Here is a 25821-nt window from a genome sequence, read left to right as displayed (position 1 = left end):
GTTCACAATATATCTGACATAGAAAAATTATGCATGGACCCTGTATATGGCCTTGTTTGCTAAAATAACTAAATCCCCAGATGGCATATGAAGAACTGCTGACACCAAGGCATTTATGAGATCTGCAAGTATCATAATGGAATCCTAAAATAAGAGATTTCCAGGTTCAATTAAAAAGGAAGAATATTTAAAGGTAGCATTCTTTTCCTGACTAGAATATGTACTCTCTAAGCAGTTTCATAGGCTGAAAATAAAATACCATATTCCATTCCATTCCATTAGTTCTGTCATTTTAAGAAATATATAATGTGAGTGCATAGCACACATGCTATTTCACACTGCAAATAACAATTAAATTTACATTTAGCACTGCAAACTAGCTCATTATTTTGGAAGAAGTACTGTGCTAGGTTTTCTCATAGGGAAGATTTTTGGTGCTCTGCATAATATAGCATTTGAAAACAAATTTTAATTACAGTTTAGCAAAGGTTTTGCATTAAGAATTTTGTTCAGGTTTGCAAACAAAACCATGTAACCAAGCAGTCCATAAAAAGGGATTCCAATTGTTCAGACCGCTGGACAAAGGGCACGGATATTGAAGCAAAAACAGATTCAAATCCTTCCTGCCCAGAGTTTATAATTTTTTAAGACCAAGAAAGGTACTCAGCAACCTCACCACTGGGATCCTTGTTTCTTTACCCATTCTTCATCACTGGATGAAATATTTTTTTCTCTTCTACCAATTCAGTGTAAAAACTAAAAAATTAGTGATGTTTGTAAGACTCAAGATTTGGCTTGCATTGACAAGCCATATGTCCCATAATGGTCATTTATGCTGACACATGTCTCTATGCTGACATATTTGAAAACTGTCAATGCTGAAGCATGAAAGAGCAGTATCAAATGTACTACATGTTGCACATACCAGCAATGAGTCTTTTATGACACGAGCCACTTCTTCCAGCAAATTCAACTGAATGGAAAACAACTGGTCTAAAAGATGTAAGGTAGCTTTTTCAAGGCTTGGTAAGTGACGAAGCCAAAGGCTGAAGACAGCTGATTCAGGAAGGGTGATCTTCTTCCTGGTTAAGAGAGGAAAATACTGTTTTACCTGAGTAACTAGAAGGAAGACCAAAAAAATTTACTTTTTAATTTTTTATAATATACTGGGGAAAAAGGAGACACAAAGATCAACCTGAAGCAAGAGAGAGAAGGTCTTGTTTAGAGTAGCCTGTTCAGTAGCAAATCATAATAGCCAAGAATGACAGGAAATCACCATCATCTACAAATGCAACTTTACCACATGTGTTTAAAACCTAGAAATTTGGTCATGTTGGATCCCACCAAAGGGAAACAGAATGTTTAAGTCTGGAGTTCCCATCCTCTCTCAAGAAAGGTCCTGTCCCAGGACCTTGCGCTCTCTCAAACCCAGACTAGTTCCTGCAGACAGCTACTGACAGATGAACAGGAAAGTTTCTGCTGTATAAGCAAAGCATTACCTATCTTTGCAAAGAAATAAGGAAAAAACCCAAAGCCAGCAACAACAAAAGGAAAAAAAAAAAAAGACAACAAAAAAAGAAAAAAAATTTACTCCACCAGCACTGACCAGAGCTATAGAACAGACAAATAGTTAAGAAGACAAGTTATCTCTTCACCTAAAGACTTCAGCTATTGGTGTTGTATCACCACAAAAGAAAAGGCACAGTGTGGACCAGCATGAATCAAAATACACTCAACTAACCTCCCAAGAAGAGATAGCACAAACAACCTAGAATATTTTTGCAGCTATTGTGAGAGTTGCAAATTAAAAGGTTCAAAACAAAACAATACATAAATAACAATATTTGCCTTGGTCTTAAATCCAAGGCAAGTTAAGATTAAAAAACCTAAAATTAGGCTGGAGAGTATATGCAAACTAAAACTACTGATAAAAGGAGAAAAATACCAGCAGAAAGAATATTAAAGCCATTTTGGGATCTATTTTCGATGTATTTATTTTGCCATGTGTTTGTTTCATTATCTGCTCTCATAGCCTGTATTTTTTCCACTCAGTATTATGTAATGACCTTAAAGTATACATGAGAAGACAAGAAATACATTGAAGTATCCAGAATTTCAAAACTGTAAAGCTCAATTTCAGGATGCCCTTTTATTAAATATAACTATTAAAGCACATACACACATGAGAGTAAATTAAGAATGACAAGAGATTAGATTATTTTGCCACTATCAACTTTCTTGTTGTTTTTGTGACGGCATGGTAGACATTTTAGATATTATGGCAGGAAAAGAAAGCTAATAAGCTTACATAGAAGTGCTGCAACTCTAAGATACAAAAACCATATAGGAAGTTAAGTGTAGTGATTATACTCCCACAGCTGAACTTGCAGATGGCCCCACCAATATAATTTTGAGTTCTTTGGGCACTACAAGTGCCCTATTCTCTGGGGCAGGTTCCACCCATGTTCAGAAAGAAGCCATGTTCAGAACTCAACAGAGTAAAGGAAAATAGAAGTCAGTTGTCAGGGCACATTCTCATTAAGACCACATGAGTTCATTGACAGTCCTGGAACATATGCAAAGCATGCATGATCCTGTATCTGCTCTCAGGGAAACTTTTGCAAACCGCACTTTTGCTGAGGACCCTGCAAGAGTAACTTAGTCAAAAGCCACATGAAATCAGGTATATTTTTTCACTGTGATTAGTAAGTAGCTCAACAGTTAAGAAAACAGACATTTGTTTCAGTCAGAAACGAACGACTATCCAAAGAATGGCCTTACTCAAAATATGGAGTGTCAGAAGTCCGTCATGATGGACTGCCCATCAGCTTCCTGATACGAGAACAAAACACCTGTACAGAACCTGTGAACTTGCTCTCAAAGTCTTTCAGACTTGTGGACCAGGAACAGTCAGAAGACAAAAGATGGACAAGTGGAAGAGTGAAAGATAGCTCTGTCTTTTTGGGCACATCTTTCACTACAAACTGCCACATTCACACTCCTTTTTCATTCCTTTTCCTCGACTTCTAGTAACACACATGGATTAGTTATTGTATTTTTCCATTAATTATCTATTTTTGTCTGGAGCCCTCAACAGACACCACAAAAATCTTCACTGGAATATCTCAGAAATTAAGAGTAAAGAGTACTATTAAAACTGATTAAAAAAGGAGAGAAATGGATAATTGACATAAAATGTTCACAAGGGACATTTTCTAGTATGTAAGAAAAATTGTTTCTAACACAGCGCCTCAGCTACTTGAATACAGCAATTCTCAAGCATATGTAGGCTGTGCTTTCCCTGATATTTTCCCTTTCATGGCATAGCCAACCTTGCTGATGTTCAGGTTCACTCAGCTGGCTTTCGTAGAGTAATTTTATCAGAAGAGTGGGTTTAGTGGTAGTAAAACAAGCAGAGCTGTATTTCACAAATTGCTCCTCTCTCAGACTCATTAAAACTAATCTGCTGAAAACCAGGAGAATTTAAAATCTGGAGAACCAATTTCACCAAAAAAAAACCTCAACAAAACCCAAAAGAATTATGAAAACATCAAACATAAGGATCTATCTTACACACAGAAAAACTAAAATCGCTCCCAAAATGTGAAGTTAGGAATGGTAATACACTTATATGACACATACTTAACATTTCTGTGAAAAATTATCACAACTTCCACAACATTCCTAAAATCTATTGAAGGTTTTAACCTCCTTTTTAGGGAATAGGTGAGACAAAGTCCCAGTCAATATTTAAAGCTGTTATGCCACACTTTGTGCATTACAGCAATGTAAAATTCTGCTTTGGCCCACATCCTCAGCTCTGTTACTCAACTGCAAGGGAAATACTTTACTAGAAAAGAGTATACAGTGCATTCACCATACAAACCTAGAAAAAGGACATTGAATTGAATTTATAGTCCTTACAGAAAAGCAAAACAGTAATACAAACCCAGCTACTTACTTTAAAAAGGCCTCATTCACAGCCTCTAGAAACTCTGAACTGAGAATTTCTTTTGATGATCCTCCATGGTAAAGAAGGAGAGTTTCCAGTAATGGAGTTAAATCAGGCAAAGTAATGAGAGGCACACAGAAAATGGAAATAGCATTCACACGACTGGCTGAAATGCTGAGGGAAAAAATAAACACAGTTCATATTTCAGAAAAGTCATAAATTCTAAACTGTTAAGCAAAAAAAAGAGGACATTAATAATTACAGAATATTAAATGTAAGACATGCATACCTAACTGCTGAAAAATTATTTACTGGAATGACTGTTGACATATCATTTCTTATTGTGCGCAGAATTTTATAAAGTCAGATAAAATTTTGATATTTAAGCGCTCAAATCAAACCATGTGAGGGATATCAACACAATTCTGAATTTAACCCAGTTGTGATGGCTGCATCACCACATCCTTCCTAGCAGACACTTCTCTGTCTTTCCAGTGAAGGAAGGGCCAGTGAAAGAAGACTAGAGACTCAAAGCTCCCAGGCAAGTTTCCTGGAGCCCCAGAAGATACAACCTAGCTGCTTTTTAAGCCTCCTGTTGCTTTTTTAACCTTTCTTTCCTCTTAACAGAAACAATTTATGAATCCTGCTCTCTTCAAGCACTCAGCTGGAAAATTTTTGTCTTACAGATCCATAGTTGAAGAAATATGTAGCCCCTTTGGATCTTAATACACAAACCACTTGCTGGATCTTCTCACTAAAACTACACGGTTGGAAATAGTCAAAGACAGTGGAATCTGGAACATTAAAAAATATAGAAAGTTTGGAACTTTAAGAAAATTAAAATGGCAGAGACTAGATTTGCAAAAAGAAATCACAACTTTCCCAGAGAACATATACTGTTTCTAGCACATGAAACTGTAGCACTGATAGGAAGACATTTATAAAGACGAAAAACTATGAAACACTGAATTTTAGCAAATTAAAATATTGTCCTATATTGTTTGTAAAAGGCTTCCCTGAGTTCCTGCAAATTTCTCCTGATTCACTAAAAGAAGTACATTCTCTGAAATAATCTGAAAGTATTTTCTTTGAGGAGTCACCAATAGGACTTCAGGACCTATGAGAATTAAGAAGGCTGCTCAGCAGCACGAGGTACTAATCATCACCATTCAAACAGACAGAGAAATAAAACATGATATATTTTCAAAGATGGACATTTCAGAGTAATTACCTAATTAAACATTTGTTCAAGGTTTCTTATACTGAAATACCTCAAAATGCAATTTTTAACAAGTGTTTTTGTAAGAATGGTAATTATTGGGATGATCTTATCATGCAGGAGTATTTTCCAGGATACACAGACCTGAAACTCTAAATCAGCTCCCTTTACAAAATTATGTTTCTAATTCCTTATCCAGGATTAGCAAAATTTAGCAGATGAATTTACTCTTACTTAACTCCAGAAGAAAAGCCGTGTAAAGGTAGTTTTGTTCTACATAATCTTCAAAATATGTTCTTGGAAAATAGTGCACAATCCACTCCACTCTATATAATGAACTTGCAACGATGTTATCATCTGAATTTTTAAAATATCACTAAGTGAGAAAGCAGAAAATGTACGCCTCTAAAAGCAAACTACTTTTGTCTCTGGAATTTGAATAAACACCCATATCATAATTTCTACACTCAAAAATCAACCAAAGTTCAAAGTTTTCTCTTTCTCCCAGCAGAAATCAGGTATTTTTCTTCCCAATAGTCTCAACCAGCTTTTCAGCTAAGTCTGTTTCACCCTACTTTTTAAAATGTGGGCATTTAGTTCCTACATGGAAATAAACTTCATGATACTCCTCATTAACTACATCCAGAATTCTAATACTAAAATCAGTTCTAAACAAATTCAGCTCATTTAATCTTCCTTACCAAATATGTAGATGCAAAGAGGAAGGGGAGGATAATAGCCAAGTTAAGCCAAGAAAGGCATACATCAGACAGCAAAAAGGACATGATCATGAGACAAAGAGTGACAGCAGCACCATTAGGCAAATGATCTTTGAAGGTTTCTTCCAACCCCTCTACTATTCCTAGGTTAAGCACAAACACTTACGTGAAGCCAAGTTTACCAAGCTCGTCCACACCTTGTATCATCTAACATATGTATCCAAAACTTTTCAACTGAAGCCTAATTTGCCCAAGACTGTAAAATGACCCTCACTGAACTGATCCAAACCAAAACATATCAAACTTATGTTTAGATAACACCTACCTCTCCTGTACGTTAAGTCCATTGAACTGGTTTTCTCTGAGTTCTGTTACTAATGAAACGACCATCTGTTAAATAAAATAAAAGTAAATAAAATACATTACATTTACTGACAATAAGCAGACATTAGTTGCATGGTTCTCTGTGTGACTGTAAAGGATGTACTGTAAAGGAAAATAACTTCCTCTGTTCATCTATTTTGATTTTTCATTTTTTTAACGATTGATGTCAAATTAAAGCTCTCCAAATCACTGAACAAACTGTACTGCAAAATGTTATTTTACACATTATATACTTTATACATTTTAAAACAAAGAAGATATTCATTTTAGCCCTGCTTCCCCAAGAGTTAAGGCATAACTTTCAGAAGAGCATTACTAACAATTTTTACATGCTTTGTCTAATTTGAGTCAATATATCATGAAATATTATTCCCATTATTTTTATGTATCTTAAATAGAAAAGTGACTTTAGCTAACATTTAGGGTTCATCTCCTATTTTAAATGCAGCAGATACAGTAAAAAAAAAATTCAGAAGTTACATTCTAATACAAAAAACAATAAACGTAATTTTAACTTCACGGGGAAAAAACAATGATAGCATAGGGTTTTTCTTTTGTTACAGCACAACAGGAATGGGAATTTTGTTTTTATGAATATTTATTACAGTGTAATCTAATAAAAAATTCTCATTTGTCCAGAGATCTCCCACTTCATTTTTCCCTTAAAAGGTTGTAAAAGTAACTGAGGTAAGAAAAGATAAACAAAGTTCAGTTCATGCTCCTTATCACAATGACAGCTCCATGTATGTGGTTATAAACAGGTGATTTATTATTGTCAAAATCTCAATTACACAAAATACTTACATTTTTAACCAAGTGACAATAATAATCTGCTGACGTGTAGCCCAGAGCTGATATGAATGTACTGGTTTCTGCTTCATTACTTTCCCACTTAGAAGAAGAAAGGAGATGGCACAGCAAACTCTGAAAAATCAACAGAATGGCAATAGAGTTCCAGGCTAACACAAGCTGTGTAAAGGGATAAGACAGCTATTGAACTTTGTCTGGGGTAAGGCCTTTTGATCAGCTGTGGTTGTTTTACACCATTGATTCAGAAGAGCAGATAGGCCCCACCAACCATAAGGAAAATTCTGCAGCTGCTACAATCAAATGTGGGTTCACACACACCACACAATTTCAGCAGCTGTCCAATCGCAATGGAGACCATTCACATCAAAACCACAGACTGTAGCTAGGTTTCAGTTCTCTGAGAGCCATTTCAATCATCTATAGTCTTGATCGGTACCATGATCAAGAAGAGTAAGTGTGAAATTAACATCTACTTTCCCATATCACTTTATCAAGATGCTCTGGGATTCAGGGTCTCATCTCATAACGTGATTTGCTTAATTTCCTCATTACTTTGAGAAGATTATGATGAAAATCTAATCTTGACATTTACTTCTCTACCAATTTCACTATAAAATTCTTTACGTTTCATTAAAGCTTTTAAATACATCATATGATAATCTAAGCAATCCTTTGATGATAGATTCTAAGTCAGATGAACAGATTGGTACACAGATTTGGTTCTGCAGATGTGCACGGGGGACTCTGAGCATAGTATCCATGCTTTCCTAGTTTTTCAGCCCTATACTACAGCTCTGCTGTCATTTGGACAGACCTTGCACCCCCAGCACCTTCCCTAGCAAACTCATTATGAAAACCACAAGTGCGAAATCTTGAGCAGGTTTTTGCATCCTGGTGTTACAACTGAGCTGAGGTAGTTGCAAGTTGATCATTAAACTAATCTGCTCCACATTTTTTACAGCTTTCATTTCTTCCCGTTCTTGACTGCTATACGCTGACATTACAACAGTTATGTCCCCTTTCCAGGGTTCATTTCAGGGCTTTATGTATCACTGACACTTAAAGTATAAACTTTATATGGCACTAAGTATATAAAATTCTTTGTAACAGAGGGTCAGGATTAGTATACACTGAAAAAGGCCTTCATTTAAAAAAACATATGATTAAAGGAAAGTTCAGACCAAACCTCTGTGACTTCCATGGGTTTAGGCTGCTTCATTCTGTACATTCTTAATAATAAAAAGAGGAACCTGATGAAAGATTTTTGAGATAAAAAAAAGAGAAGGAAATCTCATTAACTTACTTTCTCCTTTCAGAAACACAAGAATTTATACATGCATTTGTTGAACATCCCTAAGCAACTGCTTCAGAAGTCCTGGAATTAGATATATTCAATCAATGTGTTCCATGTTTGATGGATGTGAGAGAGAAGAATCAGCAGAAGAACACCAGAGGTCTAATCAAAATAAGTAACAAGAATTTGGGATACCTTATTTATTGTACTTCAGGATTCTTTTACTACCTTGAAGAGCTATGTTAAACATCTAAATATCCTTTTCCTTTATTGTGCAACTTTTTTCCTAGATAGCTCTCAACAGGAGCAGCTGCTGTTCTATTGCCATCCAGAGAATTCCCACAGACAAGAGAAGGAAAAATGCTGTGGCAAAACAGTTTCAAAGTAGTAACTTACATATGATTTTTGCATTCTTAAGAAAAAGACAGAAAAGAGCAGATATTAACAATGCACAAGCCTGTAAATGTATCAAAAGCAAAAGCTAAGATCTATTAAACTGTACAATATCCCAATAGGCATTAATCAATTCATTAATAAAAATAATAACCTTTATATATTTTTATTGTCTTTTGCAACTATTACCAAAGTTAAATTTTCTTTTAGAACACTATCAAGGTTAGTTTCCCACTAACAGGATAGTTTGCCAAGTAGAATGAGATAAGGGACCAAACTACAAGTCAAAAACAAAATACAGGAGGCATTACAACAGCAAACCTGGGATGCCACTTTCGCGAGAGGTAACGAAGAGGTTTGAAAAGTACAAACTCTATTGGATTTATTAGTGAAAGACTTACAAAAAGCCTGACCAGTGATAATAAACATAAAAATCTCTGAAAAGGATTTGGCAGGCTGACATGGCAGCCAATGACACCTAAATGAGGGAGTGGCTTAAAACCCCACATATTAATCTGTAACACTACCAATTTTATTATCTAGTGACCCTTTCTGTAACCAGAATTTTCCTAAGGGTAAAATAAATTGAACACCCTCTTTGTGAAGAGTACTTTCGAAATTACTTTCCCCCCCTACCCTTGTGCAAGGAATTTGCAGATTTTTTTTCTTGAAATGTACAAAATCTCTGAACAACCAGAAGGGGGCTAGGGAAACACAGGCAAGGAGATATCATAGTGCAGATGAAAGAAGCTATTAAGTATTGATATAAGACAAATAGGTATTAAAGATGGAAAACATTTACAATTTAGCTCTATGTCTTATGTACTTCATTTTATCAACAGTGTTGCAGCGGAAAGCCTGAGACATCCCTACATGCAACAAAGGTATTTGTTAAAGGTAAGTTAAAGCATTTGTCTTTTTCAGTTTAAAGGCTTTCTTACTCTTCTAAAACACATACAAAAAGTTCTCCTTCCCTCTAGAAAAAAGTAGCTTATTTATTTCCTATACAATTCTGGTTGTAAGTGATAATTCTTTTACTACTCTATATTTAGAGAGAGCTGTCTGGAAGAAAAATTAGAACTGATGCTTCACTCACATTTGACAAATGAGTTGTTAGGATAAGGAATATTTAATGCCTTCATTGTTGGGATGGGATTGAGTGGGACAGTAGGATCAACTGCACCCCCAGAAAGTTTGCAGATGACACCAAGATACGTGGTGCAGTTGATTCCCTGTGGGAAGGGATGCCATCCAGAGGAAGGAGGGGCAGGCCTGTGTGAGCTTCACGAAGTTCAACAAGGCCAAGTGAAAAGTCCAGCACCTCAACTGGGGCAATCTCTAATATTGATTATCAGGGATGAATGGATTGAGAGCAGCCTTGCAGAGAAGGGCTTGGGAACATTTGAAATTAACTCTTTCAGAAAGTATTATAAAGAAATAGAAAAGATTTCAGATTTTCTCATATATATAGGAAGCAATACAACATTCAAACCTTGTGACAGGTTCCAGTATCACATTATGAACCTCCCAAGCATTTTGGAAAATCAAAAAACATGACATATTACAGAGCAACAGTATCAAACAGTTATTTGATACTGATGACTTTTAAGGAATCATTTCAAGATCAATACCTACGAGGTATTCAAGTACACGATGAGAAAATTGTCAGTACTAAACGTAGTCCTGTACTGATGGTATCAGCCAAGGATCCTACACTACCCTAGCAAAATTAACAACTGCTGATCTGCATAATCATCAGTTATTCCTGGCAGTGAATCAATTACCACTCACTGTCTAATCCACTAATACCACATTCTACAAGCCAGGAAAGTGGATCTGCAGCAGAAATGCTTCATTCAAAAGGAAAAATAACAAGAGATCTCTTATTTTTTGCATTTCCAGACTGAAGATGGCTGATTTTGGAAAACCAACCCTAGTCAGGCACACTTTAATACCTTAAATGACTTTTTTCTTGACTTCTCTCACCACTGAGTAAGTAAGAAGGAAACCAGCTTGGCTGTAATTGCAAGAGAAGAAATCCATCTCCCAGCCTAGGATTAAAGGCATGCTATTCAAAATTCCATTCGCCCTGAAACTGAATTAATGAATTTTTATAAAGCCCTCGCAAAGACCAACTTCTTTGAACAACCTTGCAAGTGACTTTATTGTACTGATGCAATTTATACTGAGTAATACTGCAGATAATTCAAAATCCATGGCTGCAGAGAGATTTCTTATACCTTTAACAGGCAGACAATCCTATGAGCATTACCACAAAGACATAAACTCATAAACATTCTTTATTAATGTAAGCACACTGCTTCATATCTACGAGATCCTATACCATACCACCACTACCTCCCCACTCCCACAACAAAATTCAGTATGGCATATGGGATAGGATATGATTTGTGGAGGCAAAGCAAGGGAGAAAACAAATTGTCTCCAGTTCTTAGACCTCACAATAGTCCTTGTTCTGTGGATGGTCCAGAGCTGGGATATTAAGACAAAGAAAACGAAAGAAAAAGAGGGGATAAAGAGAGAAAAGATAAAGAAAGCCAGAGAAAAGAGAGAATGAGAGAAAAAATAAAGAGGGGACCTGATTAATTCCCTTTTATAGTTCATCTGGTGCATGCTTCTTATGTAAACTAGACTTGTCACACAACTTTGTTCACTCATGCACAGTCAGCCCTCCTCCTGGAAGTGAGGTCCGGTTGGGTGACTAAGCATGAGCCTCAGGCAGAGCAGGATCTTGGCTCAGAACAGTACTGCCCCAGCTCCACAAGACTCTCTCCTCCAATCACACCTTTCTTGTAGCTATACTCAGAATGTTTGAGACAAAACATGCTTAGGTCTGATCCTCTACAGTGCCCCCTCAGTCAGTTTGCAAATGAAACCGAGTTGGGTGGGAGATTTGATTTGCTGAAGTGTAGGAAGGCTTTACTGAGGGATCTGGACATGCTGGATCAATGGGCTGAGGCCAGTGGTATGAAGTTTGATACAGTGAAATGCTGGATCCAGCCTAACATTGGGTCCAGTCACAACAACCCCAGGCAGCATTGTAGGCTGGGGTAAGAGAGGTTGGAAAGCCTGCCCAGCTAAAAAGGGCCTGTGGGTGCTGGTCAACAATGGCTGAGCATGAGCCCAGGTGGCCAGGAAGGCCAGCGGCATCTTGGCCTCTATCATCACTCTATCAGTGTGGCCGGCAGGACAGGGCAGTGATTGTCCCCTGTACTCAGCACTGGTGAGGCCATACCTTGAATCCTGAGTCCAGTTCTGGGCCACTCACTGCAAGAAGGCCATTGAGGGGCTGGAGCAAGTCCAGAGAAGGGCAACAGAGCTGGTAAAAGCTGAAGCACAGGCCCTGTGAGGGCCAGCTGTGGGAGCTGGGGCCGTTTGGCCGGGAGAAAAGGAGCAGCTCTGCAACATTCAACAACTACAACTCTACAACTGCCTGAAAGGAGGGTGTAGCCAGCCAGGGGTTGGTCTCTTCTGTTACAATCTCAGTAACAGCTGACAGGACAAGAAGACATAGTGTCAAGTTGCACCAGGGGAGGTTTAGAGGGGAGATTAGGAAAAATTTCTTCATTGACACGATTACCAGACATCGAAATCGACTGCTGTATTGCTGGCTCCTGGAAGTCTTCACAAGGTGTGTAGATGTGGCACTAGGGGACATGGTTAGGTGGCAATATGGCAATTCAATTTTAATATTTGACTTCATGATCTAATAGGTCTATTCCAATCTCTATGATTCTTAAGTGGACTAAGTAACTACAATACTTTTCACACAAGCTAAGCTAACTCTTCTGATACTCATATTTCTCTTTAAGTAATGAAGGCTGATTTCCATGTGCTATAAGGGATTTGTTGAGTTACTCCATAACTTTGTTTGTAACGACCATCTCATGAGGCACATGACTCTATGAAAGCCTGGAAATTACTTTTCTGAAGCAGAATTTGTCCCTCCACTGATTTAAGTAACATAGTCCCAGGCAAACACCAACTCCAGTAGTGTCCACAAATCCAGCAAGGCAGGAGGTGCTTTATGTTCTGACACTTCATTTAGCAAGCAGGGATCCAAAGGCTCTGATCCCTTCTACCCCTTTTCTTTCTGAAATAGCCAATATTTTCCTGTACACATCAATGGGGAAAAATATAGAAGCTTGAATTAAAGGCACAATTACTTTTGAAATTAGGCATCAACACATAAACAGAACTTGATTTTTATTACAAGATGGCAAGTTTTATGCCATCTTGTAACATGGCATAAAACTTGGCAATGCCAAGTTGTATTTGTGTAGCCACTGTCCTGGAATTTATGACACAATTTCAAAGACATTCCAGGGGAGGCAGATAAAGCAGTTTATTTCTGGAAACTTCTCAACACACTCTTTCCAAAATATTTATGGTTCTGAATGTCCTCAGAAGCAGATGTGAAAATCAATACGTACAAAATATTCTGAACAGTGGAGATGGATGGTTTCACTGAGATAAGCCAGTCAAACCTGACACTAACTAAGACTTCTCAGCAATGACACTGAGCTCTTTTTTGCCATCTTGGATGAGTCTATCAAAGCAACAGTAGAGCAGGATTAAACGGAATAATCTATCATTTATTCTAAATAAATACTTCTCTTTAGTATATTCTGCTTGAAAACACAAAGTGCAGTTATTTTTTGAGAAGAGACATTAATGACATTTTTCAGAAAGTTATGATCTGTGTAAATCTGTTGGAGTAAGTACAGCACGATAGTCAAGGGGAAATTTCTCAAATCTGGTGTCAAGTAACAGGTTTATTTCTGACCTTTCTATCTGCTTCAAGGGAACCAGATTTTCTCAGCTCTATTAAAGAAAGCACATATAACATGAGAAACTACATCTAATTCAGAGGAAGCTTTAGATGTAAATTCTATTTCTTATTTGCATTTACTAAGACTTTGGAATGAGAATTCCTTGTATGTCAATGACTTCAAGAGTCTGTACATCAGTATTGCTCTCAGGCGTTTCCTCTACAGCCAGATGGCCCATGGGTTTCAATGCAAGTCTAGAAGACAAGAAATCAAATTCTATTTCCAATCTGGCTTAAAAAGTAATTCAAAACTGTATAAACAATTACATTACAGATAAATCAGACAATATGATTTCCTGTCATAATTTAAAAATACAAAACCACTATGTAATCGTGTTTTTCTTTAAATGTAGGATCCTAACAGCCCACATTACTTCCTAAATCATTTAAACAGAGTCCTCAGTAAGCAAGATATACACGTTGCTCTGATTTGTTTTGTAAATATAAATTAATTTTTTGTTTGCCAGCTTTCAGTAGCTCAAATTCCTGTAAGTATTTTTTAGTAATGTTTTCTTAAAAATCCTGCCTAAAGGCCTGAGTTTTACTGTGTCCCATATTCTCTAGATTGAATAATTGACAATAAAATACAGAGTTGGTACTTTTAAAACCTTCTTACTACAAAATAAGCAGCCAGTTCTGAAGAATCATAGTGGCTAAGTCTGTAAATAACAAAGCAGTATATTCATTTAAAGTACATTCATTTCAACAACTGTTTACGAAATCAATTCTGGGACTGGGATGCTGACATAATACAATTCGTATTATTTCCACACATTTATTCATTCATAACAATGTTTGTGACTTTTAATTTTGCTCCTGAGTCCTCTTGCTCACTTGCTCTATGGCTCCAGGAGAAGACAGAAAAAAACATTTCCACAAACCAAAATCAAAATGTAAAAGAATATAAGGTGTGGGAAATGCAAGTACAGAGAGCTCCCATGGCCTCAAGCATACAATCTCAGAGATAGAGATGGATACCATGTTTGACCTAAAACCTTGGAGAAGGCTTGGCGCTTCAGAAGAGAATAGTGAAACAGACAAGAAATAAGAATAAAGATTTGTAGTTTAAGCACAAATATGTTTTGAGCAAGTAGATATAGGCCTCATATAAGTGAACAAATATATTAAGCAAAATACTAGAAGATATTAGAGCTTCGCAATAGAACTTGTTATAGAGTTGATAAAAAGTAGAAGATACAGCAAGAAGTTTCTGTAGAATTACATGATTGGATATAAAAAGACACATTGTGGCAAATTGTGTAAAATGTAGCAATCAGCAATTGGTTGAGAAGGTGATAGTGAGCTTCGCAGAAGTAACTGATTGGATAAGAAATTTACAAAAGACATTGCAACTAGAATTAATTACAATTAACAGCTTCAGATACAAGGCTTCCAATGGGATAACTATGGATGTAACAACCTTAGTCTCACCCTTCACTAAGTCTGATTTTGCAATAAAACATCTTTTAAACGCCTGATCAGTTGAGCCTGTCTTTCTGCATCCCAAACAATTGGCGCCCACCATGTGAGGAATGAGACTTTTATTTCAGTTTGGGACCATCCTGGAGGAAGGTTAAAGGAAGCCCCGAAAAGAGGGTGAAAGTCAAGCTCCAATCGGCTGCTGAGAGGAAGCAGATTACCGTGCTTGCTGCACCGAGCCTGGCCTGAGCCCGACTTGGATCACCTGCCAAGAGACATCAGGTGAGTTCTGGGGAACAGGACAAGAGATGTCAAAAGAACAGAGAGACATTTACACTCTGATAATATCTAGCTCTTGTGCCATACCCAAGAAAGAACTTACAGATCTTTTAAGCTGGGTACAGAAAAATTTTGAAAATGCTGATTTTTAATTTGCTTTTACTATGTCTTTTTGGGATGCTGTTGGAGTCAAGCGATACAATGTGGTTACTCGTTGGGATTTTACAGTCACTAGGTTGCTCCCAGTATGCCATGTGCTTATCAAGATATTTAACAAACAGTTCAGTCCAGCTGCACCCTTGGTAACTCCCTCAGCTCTGCCACTCGCTGCGGCTTGCCTGCTGTGGCTCTGCCTTGCTCAGGCAAAACCCCTGCCTCGGGTGTGCCCCTCTCTTGCTCCTACTCCTCCTCCCGCTTCTGCTCCTGCTGCCCAGACTGCACCTGCAGCTCCAGCTGTATTACCTGGCTGCTTCTGATACTACAGAGAAAGGGAAAGATAAGAAGAAGCTTGAAACTTTTAAACAAACTACAGAAGTACAATAATTTTCTAACTCTTGCACCCCCATAGTTTGCTTAAAAGTTTCAAGCTCCCTCTTATATTTGCAGAGAGCTCCCAAGGCCTCCAGCATCCAAGCTCAGAGACAGAGATGGATACAGTGCTTGACTTAAGACTTTGGAGAAGGCTTGGAGCTTTCTGTGCTTGCATTTCCCACCATAAGGTATCAAACACCATACCAATTTAAATATCATCTAGCTTTTAAAGTACTACTTTACTCAAAATTATTCTGTTTCCTCAACATTTTATAAAATTCTCAGTGTATCAGTTAGGGGAAATTACACAGCATATATTTGTGAACAACAATTATTATCAGTATGTGAGAACATATTATGCTAAAAAACCAGTTAAAATCGGAAAAAAATACCTTTAACTAGACCATTGATAAGCTAACCAAAAAGCTCAGTCTCTTCTTTAAAATTAAAACTGGTTAAAACACACTTCGAAAGACAAAATGTTAATTCACATACACATACACATTTCAATTATTAGCTACTCAACACAACCTCTGACTTCACCAAACTGAGTCTATTCCAGTAATCACTCAGAGGTTTTGCAAAAAAGAAACCAATTTCGTTTCAATTAACACTAGGAAAGCTTGGAATATTCTTCAGTAATTTAGTTAATTACGAGCAAAGTGCCTAAGTACAAGGATAGGAGAGGTTTGCTTCCTACATTTCTTTCTGATATTTACTGTCAGGGAGTTTTTCTGTTTCAGCAGTTTATGGATATATGCATCTACAGGATGGTTTTCATTAGCTAAATTCTTTGCAGGCACACTAAATAAAACTGCTGGCCACATTTAGGATTTACTGGATCTTATCATTTTAGTCCTTCTTCACTTGGAACATAAGTCTGATATCTGCCTACGTCTAAATCTCCATTGATAACTATGACAGACTAGTTGATCATAAACAAATTATTCTGCTAAACACTCATACAAAGACAAGGATCTTGTCATTTAAACATGTGATCAGGTTACATAAAATCTACAGATAAATGACTAGACTGAATTACTTTAGAGCTAAAAATAAAACAAACAAAAAATAACCCCTACAGGGTTTATTAGGTAGTACTATTCTTTTAGAAAATTAATACACAGACTTCATTGCTTTTCACATATTCCCAGACATGAAAACATAGATTCTCTGAAGTTCTCCACACTCTACCTGATGATTACCCTTAACCCTGTTCTGTCCCTCAAAAATCAAACAGGCTCACTTTTAGTCAGTGTGTTCAGTAAAACTGCTTTAGGTGCTCTTACATTAGGCCAATTTCCTTAACTTTGTTTCAACAGTAATAACTACATTTTTCTCTTTAAAAGTATTTTAAAAGTATGGCAAAAATACACTAAAGGACAATGAAAACCTACTAGAAAAACTTAACTGAAAGAAATTTCAAAAACCCATTGAGACAAATATGCTTTTTCTTTAGAAATTAAAGTATGCTATGAATTGTACTACTCTTCCCAATACAAGAGGCTTAGTAAAAAGACTAGTCTCATATTCTGCCTCAGTTTCTTAAAATGGATGAAAAATGTTACATGATCCCAATTTCCAAATGAAATGTGGAAAAGAAAATTATGAGGAGGGGAAGGGAAGGCTGCACTGTTTTTCCCTCACCAATTCAACCTCAATTACTTTCTGTGACACTGGTACAGTAAAAACACTTTGCACTACTACTGTGGCTAAGACCATGAAATTTTTTAATGGATGAGTTCCAAAGTCTAAGCTCCATCTGCAAGTCACTAACAAAACTCTCAGAAATCATAAGAAAGAAGCTGAAGAACTGTTGGGCTGGCAAGCTTTGAGTCGACTCTTGGCCTCAGACAGGAAAAGCAGTTTCAAATCTCCTTCCCTTTAGTCTCTCCTTTCTCTTTAAGAAACACCCACCTAGAAAGTGCTATTACTCTTTGTGTTAAAAAAGGGGAGACTTTTGATGCTGAAATAAAACACACATTTACACTAAGTAACAAAAGGAAATTCAATAGCTCTACCAGAGTAAACCGTAAATTTATTTTTTTTTAAAGCTCTCTGGTTTAACTAGCCAGTGATTTACAATTAATTTCCTTCTTCCCTTTTGGATTTTCAAAAGCCAAAATGCAAACTTCCCACTGAAGAATTCCTTTTATCCACACAAAAAAAAGGTGTGGAAAAGAGAGATGAATAAGTTTAAAAAGAGTGGATGGATTGTAGGATTGTTTCACTTTTACTTTAAATCTGTGAGTTACATAATTTCTAGAAAAATTATAATCTCAAATTTATGCTTTTTTCAATCAATGTATGTACCCATTTTTATACTTCCAATAGGTACACATTGCAAATGCTGCACCCGATTTATAATGATATTCAGGAAAAATTACTTTAATCACTTTGGGTTGGACTTATTAAGTATAATGATGTTAAATGTTTAAGGGGAGAAAATTGTCCTTAAACTTCTTAGCAAAAAAACCACAAAATACATCTATAATGGTGATACAACAACTGCTGGTCATAGTTATATTAGATTGAGCAAAAATATCTAATGCCAGTAGAATTTCTTCAAATAGAGACATCTTTTTCTGTCTCAGAAACAAATCATTATTCTTTGCTAGAGCCACCTGGCACAACTAAAGTGCTCTGAGAAATGTCAGCTGGCTAGCAATTTGTGACACTTGCTGCTAAAGCTCAAGCAGCCTTGCAGGAAAGTAGAATTCTTGGTTTCTCATTTTGTTCTTTGACATACTTAACCTTTGTTTATTTTGACCCAGAAGCTGAGAAATCTTTTATAATGTTAGCTTGGCATTGTTAAAGAATTATATTTGAAGAAGAGAGGTCTGTTTTTTTCCCAGCCCATTCATAATACCATTTTATTTTCAACCAGAACACTACAGTAATGCTTGCAAACTTGAAAACATTGCAAATTCTCTTACATCTTACCAATGTGACAGTCTACAGGTGACCAGAGAAGGTCCAAATCAGCTTAAAATGCTGATTCTCAAAAGAGCTAGTGAGAAGACTAACTATCTAGATGTACAATCTTCAAAATGTTCAAAATTACCAAGAACTCCCTCTGGCTAATTTTATAAAAGTGAAAGAACAACAGAAAAAAGAAAATACTGACAGTGAACTCAGTAAAAGTTCAAGATAATAAGTATTAGAAATAGTTTATGTGTTGTATATGAAGAGATCTTTATTCTAAAATGATTTCCATGTTAAAAAGATCCAACCCCAGTCTCTTCTTGGACGAATAAGTTTAACATCTTTTATCACCCTCTAGTCCTTTATGAATTAAATTGTTTTAGAACCTAGTCTAATAAAAATCTCAAATATATACTATCACTGTATCAATTACTCATTTTTGATTCATCAGTCAATTCCCATTTTCACTGCAATATTTCCCCTCACCCATACCTAAGACCCTTGGGGTCTTTCACCTTTAACAGAACGGTACATTATCAAGTTTAAGAGGCGGATATGTCAAATTTCTAGCAAATACTGCTATGAGATGTGGGTTTCCTAAGGTGAGTACACCTTGGGAAGTGCACTCACTTCAATGGGATAAAGTCCTTGGTATCTGGGACACAAATTAATCGCACAAAAGACAGAGAAAAGTGCCTGTATTGCTCTTTACTCCCTTGGGACACATTGCAAAACAAGCCAACTTGATTCTTAAAATTCAATTTTAGCTAGTAATTTAAAATTTGAAAAGTCTCTTATCACATTAAGAGTTCATTAAGTCATTAGGTTTTAATTAATTATGTCAGATCTTAAACACATGTCAATGTTTAACCTAAGTCTTTTGTCCTCTGTTTTGATTCAAAAGAAAATTCACTTTGAGTATCTGTTACCCACTGACACTTAAAACATTTCTTTTAGCTTCTTTGAAGCTCATTCACATATTTGATTCCACATGCGACTAATTACTAATTAATTACTAATTAATGTTAAAAGTCATCTACCAAAACATATCCTTTCTTGCACATGCACTTAAAAAATAAAATTATTTGTCCTCAACTGCAGCTGATTTACATACTCCAAAAAAGGCCTGTAAATGCTATGTAACAGTTTTCATGACACCAAGTTTAGCTGATTAAATCTATACCATTAAACTCAGATTCCAGATGACTACATGTCAAACATCAAGGAGGAGAAATCAACTTCTAAGGAGTAAACTGGCCACAAAGTTAAAAAACACCAGAAAGTTCCCCTTCATTTTGGTTGGAGAAAAGGTATTGTGCTAATGGCTAGGGAGACAAAAAGCATTTTACAGAAACAGCAAAACCACACTGGGCACTAAAGGAAAGAAAAATCAAGAGAATGAAAAAAAGATGAAAAGCCTTTAAATTAAACATAATACAGCATTTAATGTAAGGCCAGAGGTTATTTCTTGCTGCAAAAACCAACAAAACATTCAGGTTTTAAAGTAATATGTATTTTAATAACAAAAGCTACAAGATATCAGGACAAACTTTTTAAAGAGCCCACCGATAGTACATTATATACTACTTAGTTCAAGCAAAATTGATTTGGTAGGTAACAGCTGACAGAAGCAAGCAGCCAAAAGGAAGGGTGAAGGGAAGCTATATTTTTTCAAAATTAAAACCCCTTAATGGTCTGTGGAATGCTGTTTATTTCAGCTCTTTTTTACAACCACTGCTGCATGGAGAAGGGATTGACTGAAACATTTGCAGCCTGTGGCCACCCACACTACGGGAAGCACTATGATTAAAGAGAATGCTACGTTGATGTATCTGCCAGCAGTCTGTTCCACGCTGTAATTATTATACTTGCTGTCTTCTTATAATCTATTGCATCTGTTGTGGCAAGACCCCAGTGTAAGCACTGTCCAACAAGAAAACCATTGAACCTGAATAGCAAGTTATTTTTAATGCGCACAAATGGTCTGAAAACTGGATACTTTAAATACTTCTCTTTAAAGTTTATGAAAACATTTTGCCTTACAGGATAGCCAGTGACATAGAGAAAGCAGATCTACCACCAAAATACTCACTTTAACATAATTACTTAAAGATATAGCCTGACACATCTTTATAATGAGCTAAGTTGTTGCATTTGATCTTTGAAGCACAAAACCTGAAAATTCTAGATATGACATGTATCTAGAAAACACTAATATATCAGAATATATCTGTCACTTTGTTATTACATACACTGAACATTTCTGATGACTCTATGATTATAACTGCTCCCTTCCTCTGTAAGAATATTTAATAGCAGCAGCAACTTTGAAAATAACAAAATAAGCCCTAGACACCAAAATAAGTAGCAGTTCTCTAAGCAGAAATTTTATTTTGAATTCTGATCTCTCCATTAAGTGGTAAAGGAGTTCAAAACTTTTACTATATGCATTCTCTTGATTTTTTTGGTGTTTTATCACACAAAATCAAGCAGTACAACACTATTGTGCACAGCATGTAGCTGTTATTGCACTCTTCTCTAACAAATGGTACACAGCCTGTACCATTTCAACAATTTTTCCAGGAGTTGGCTGCAAATGCTCCTGTGAAATGCTTACTGTCTACTGGCTATAACTATGAGGTATTGCACCAACCAGTGTGCCACCACCTAGCAAAAGAGGGGAAAAAGGATATATCACAAGCAAGGCTGAATGAAAACAATCAAGGACTGAGTAAAAAGCCTATTTATCTCCAAGCACTCCAGACCACTTTGAGGAAATATCTTTAGACCCTCTTACATATAAGCCATTGATGGAAGGCAAGGGTAAATTCTATATATAGTGATTGAGGAAAACTGCTACAAAGACTCCTGAAGGACCAGTGAAAAACACAGAAAAAATTAATAGAAAAAGTACAAACAAGATACATACTTTAATCACCATCAGATGTCTTTCATCTGAAGGAACACACTATGATCTCTGCAGTGATCAAAGCTCCTGATGATTATTTGCACAGCTTAGAGGAGGAATGACAACGCTTTCCAAACATACCAAAAAAGCCATAAGATCCATAAAACCACAAAAGTGAGTCTCAGAAAATGATTAAGTAACTTTGAACTACTTTAGCCTCCAGGAGACTTAACATTTTCCATTTGTCTCTTGGATGCCTGCCTCCTGGAACACAGACATCCCTCTCCCCACAACTGCTAGGGAAAACCAGATCCCCGGCTCCATGCCTTCCCATCCCTCTTACACTGACATTCCCTTCTGATTATTTTGTGTTTTATCATGGTAATATATTGCAGTGATATTATCACAAAGGTAAGAAATAGCCCAAAACCACTAGTTATTAATCTTAGTCCAAACACTACTCAAATTGTCTTCCCTTTAGAGAGGGGAAATGACAACAAAAAAAGTTTGAAAATTCTGTATTGTAATAGAACTCTGCTAAAACCTATGCTCTATGACACAGATTATTTCTCCTTTCACTTTCTCAGTAATAAATAGCAGGTGAAGTATGTTCATAATTTTAACTCAGATACCTCTGTTCAGCTCTTAATCTCCTTCTTTCAAAGTTGTCTAGATAAGAAGGAAAAAATATGTTTCTCAGTATGTCCTCTAGCAACTCATAAGCCTTTTAATAGACACATTACCCACATATGTCATTAAAGTAGTATTCTTATCTCATAGAGACATCCTTTATTATAAATCCAACATTATTTTAATACGTCTTCCATCAGATGGTCTGATGGAAGGTATATGGCCCCATCTTGGGGCCCATATACCCCACGGAATGACAATTCACAAGCGATTTAGGCTCTTCCTAACATAAAAAAGCAAACTAAAGAACAGATATTGAGGTTCACTCTAATTTGAGCACTACATATTTCTTTATGTTACCTTAAATTCCTGTCTCCTAGAAAAATGTGAACTTGAAGACTTTCTTCTATAAAGAGTTAATTATTAAAATAATACCTTTTAGGAAAAGAAAAGCTCTTTACATTATGTTTGGATTACTTTAAACATATGTCCTTTCTTAACAATTTCTAATGTTTTCCTCACCATCTGACAAAGTGTGCATACAAAAAAAAATAGTAGGTAATGAGTTTGAAAGATGGCAAGTATATTGGCCCTAAAATCAAATCAACATTTTTTACCTAAGAAGAGAATATTGTAATTCCAATTCAGTGTACATCCTACACAGCATCACAGAATGGTTTGGGTTGGAAGGGGACCTTGAAGATGATATAATTCCAACCCACCCATCATGGGCAGGGACACTTTCAAGGCATTTGGGCCTTGCCTGAGCTACTCTGCAGCCATGCCTGTGCTGGCCATATACCCTGCTGCCCGGAGTCTGACCCCTGGCAATGACTTCACAGCTAAACCCTGGGCCTGCCTCATCACTGTGGGCCTGGTGTGGCAGTCACTGGACTCACAGATGATGCTGGTGATTATCACTGGACTTGCTCTATACTCAATTTCACTAGGTGTCACTAATAATTACTATCACTAATTGTCTTTTTAATTAGCCTCTCTATTGAATACGCTCAGATCTTACACAGATTAAGAGTTGATCTACATCTACACTTTGCATCACTGATTTTTTTCCAAATGCTTACTGAATTTTCCAGCCAATGGCAATTCTGTTTGGGGTCTGAATTTACCTTCATAAATGCAATAATTAAGAGCTGAAAAGTGTTTAATTTCTGAATTTATTTACAGACCTTTTGGCCACAACTGGTTTATTATTATTTAAGATGAAGCTCTATTTTCACCAAAAAAACCGCACACAAGTACTTTACTGCATGAACTGAGGTCAGTAGATGACTAGGGATTTCTTATTCTTGCTTTTGTTAGGCCCATGGCACAAACAGCACCATTTTGCCGTTTTAACTGACATAACTGCAGTGATGCCATCTCTGGGTTTTATTGCAGAGATGGTCACCAAAACTGAGGATTCTTTTTCATAAATTATTTTTTGCATTCTGTTTTGAAAATCTTTCAAGATCTACATAGATTGCTTCTTGAATAGTTTTGCACAAGAGTACATTTAACATAAGCATGGCTCAGGCCACTTGAAGAAGGGTATTCAGAAGACTTTTTATGCAGTGCATCCACATGTATGATATTCTTAGTACAATCTGTCTTGCTCTACCCTTCTCCACAGGTGTGTTACGCCTGTGCAAAACCCTTTGTGCTTCTTTCACTTAGCTCAGGAATTCTGCTTCTTTCAAAAATTACTTGGAGCTTCTGACTGTATGTATTTATTTATATGCAGCTTTCCCTATGGCAAGAGAACTGGAACTGTTTTTCTGAAAGCAAGCCTGATGTTATAGAAAGCTTAGTAACTGGCACCAGCCAGAAACTTCCCTTTTTGTGTTATTATCACATATTCTCTTCTTATGTATTCAAATGAATAATCTTCCATGGGTGTTCGGTTGGCTTTGTATATTGCCAAAAAATATACTAGTTATTCCACAGAAGAGATGGCCTTCAGGAAAGAGTCACAGAATATCTGTGCCTCTTCAGGTTTGTCCTGCACTTTGAGTACCACTCTAATGAAGTGGAAGGTTTTTTTTTTTGGTCCACTGTCCCAGCTTCTGGCAAAAGTAATTCAGTTCCATCAAGTATTTTAGATCTGCATGCCCTTTCAGCTCACCCTTTTTCCTCCCTCTCTGTCAGATTTGCTTTGATACGTGGCCCTGCCAAAATGAGATTAAATTTTTCCATTCTTTAGCTCTGACTGACATAATCTTTTTTGTTTTCTTTTGCCTCTAATTGTCCAATTGGTGCTTGATGAATACAACCAATCACAACTTTGGTCTATATCTGCTAACATGTAGCTCATCACTTGTTCAAAAATCTAATTTAAACTATGATCTCTTGGTTGTGAGTCAGCCTTTAAGTTTGTAAGACAAGCGTTTGTTTGTTTGTTTGATCCAATTCTGATGGCTTATTAACTTATATATGACATTAAAATCTGCATTTCCCACCCTCTCCATAGGATATAAGCCTACGTGGGATGAAAATGGGATTAAAATTTTCATGAATGTTAAGAACATTAATAACTGCATAGCATAACAATAAAATTTATTAAAAAAACATTGTTTCAGTGCTTCAAGGCTTTAACCTAAAATAGGACTAACCTAAAAAAACTCCAAACACAAATGATGCAGTATGACAAAAGGGATCACTAGTCTGCAATTCAGAATCACTTGTGTGTTCAGAAAAGCCTCCAAAACAGGCAACCATTAGCAGCAGGAAACTGTTCTTGTTTCCTTTTTTGTAAGACATGCTTATTTAATGATTGCTCTTAATTTTAACTAAGAAAGGAAAACTTTTGAAACACAGAATAGCTGAAGACAATGTATATATACAACAGCTAATTCCCAGTTTTTATTTTCACCCTCTGCTCTGGTGAGACCCCACAGGGAACACTCCATCCAGCCAGGGGACCCCAACATAGGAAGGACATGGAGCTGCTGGAGAGAGTCCAGAGGAGGGACACCAAGATGATCACAGGGATAGAGCACCTCTCCTGTGAGGAACGGCTGAGAGAATTGGGATGAGCTTAGAGAAAAGAAGGTTTTGGGGTGACATAATTGCAGCCTTCCAGCACCTGAAGGGAACCTACAAGAAAGATGGAGAGATTTTTATGAGAGCATGTGGTGACAGGACAAGGGGAAATGGGCTTAAACTAAAACAGAGTAGGCTTATATTTGATATTAAGAAGAAATTCTTTACTGTGAGGGTAGTAAAGCACTGGCACAGGTTTACCAGACAAGCTTTGGATGCTCCAGCTCTGGAAGTTTTCAAGCTGGATGGAGCTCTGAGCAACATGGTCTAGTGGGACCTTTCCAACCCAGGCCATTCTACAGCAAGTTTAACAAATTATCAGCAACAATACTGCCTTTTTATCAAAACACATGCAGGAACACCTGGGAAAGGCCGCAACAACATTGCATTAGTTTAACAACACCTAAGTTACACCCCTGTGCAGGCAGGGACGCGTGCAGGACACAGAGGCGAGTGCTCAGGGCAGA

The 25821-nt window shown here is 36.7% G+C and overlaps 1 protein-coding gene across 6 annotated transcripts in view; it reads right to left on the bottom strand.

Moving 5' to 3' along the window:
• Positions 1 to 25821, bottom strand: part of FANCC (FA complementation group C) — a 78388-nt gene that overhangs the window by 25499 nt on the left and 27068 nt on the right. For 5 of the 6 annotated variants that reach the window (XM_038124214.1, XM_038124213.1, XM_038124218.1 and 2 more), the window contains 4 exons: positions 7079 to 7198; positions 6216 to 6280; positions 3962 to 4126; positions 926 to 1082 (listed from right to left, as the gene is read on the bottom strand). In XM_038124214.1, coding sequence (XP_037980142.1) covers positions 926 to 1082; positions 3962 to 4126; positions 6216 to 6280; positions 7079 to 7198 — 507 coding nt within the window. Of the gene's footprint in view, positions 1 to 925; positions 1083 to 3961; positions 4127 to 6215; positions 6281 to 7078; positions 7199 to 8270; positions 8335 to 25821 lie in introns of all 6 variants that reach the window. The other variant, XM_038124219.1, reaches the window with a different exon arrangement.

Source organism: Motacilla alba, chromosome Z (genome assembly GCF_015832195.1).
Source record: "Motacilla alba alba isolate MOTALB_02 chromosome Z, Motacilla_alba_V1.0_pri, whole genome shotgun sequence".
In the NCBI taxonomy this organism is placed as follows: Eukaryota; Metazoa; Chordata; class Aves; order Passeriformes; family Motacillidae; genus Motacilla; species Motacilla alba.
The sequence above is the reverse complement of the archived record's forward strand: the minus strand, read 5'-3'. Positions and strand labels throughout refer to the sequence as shown.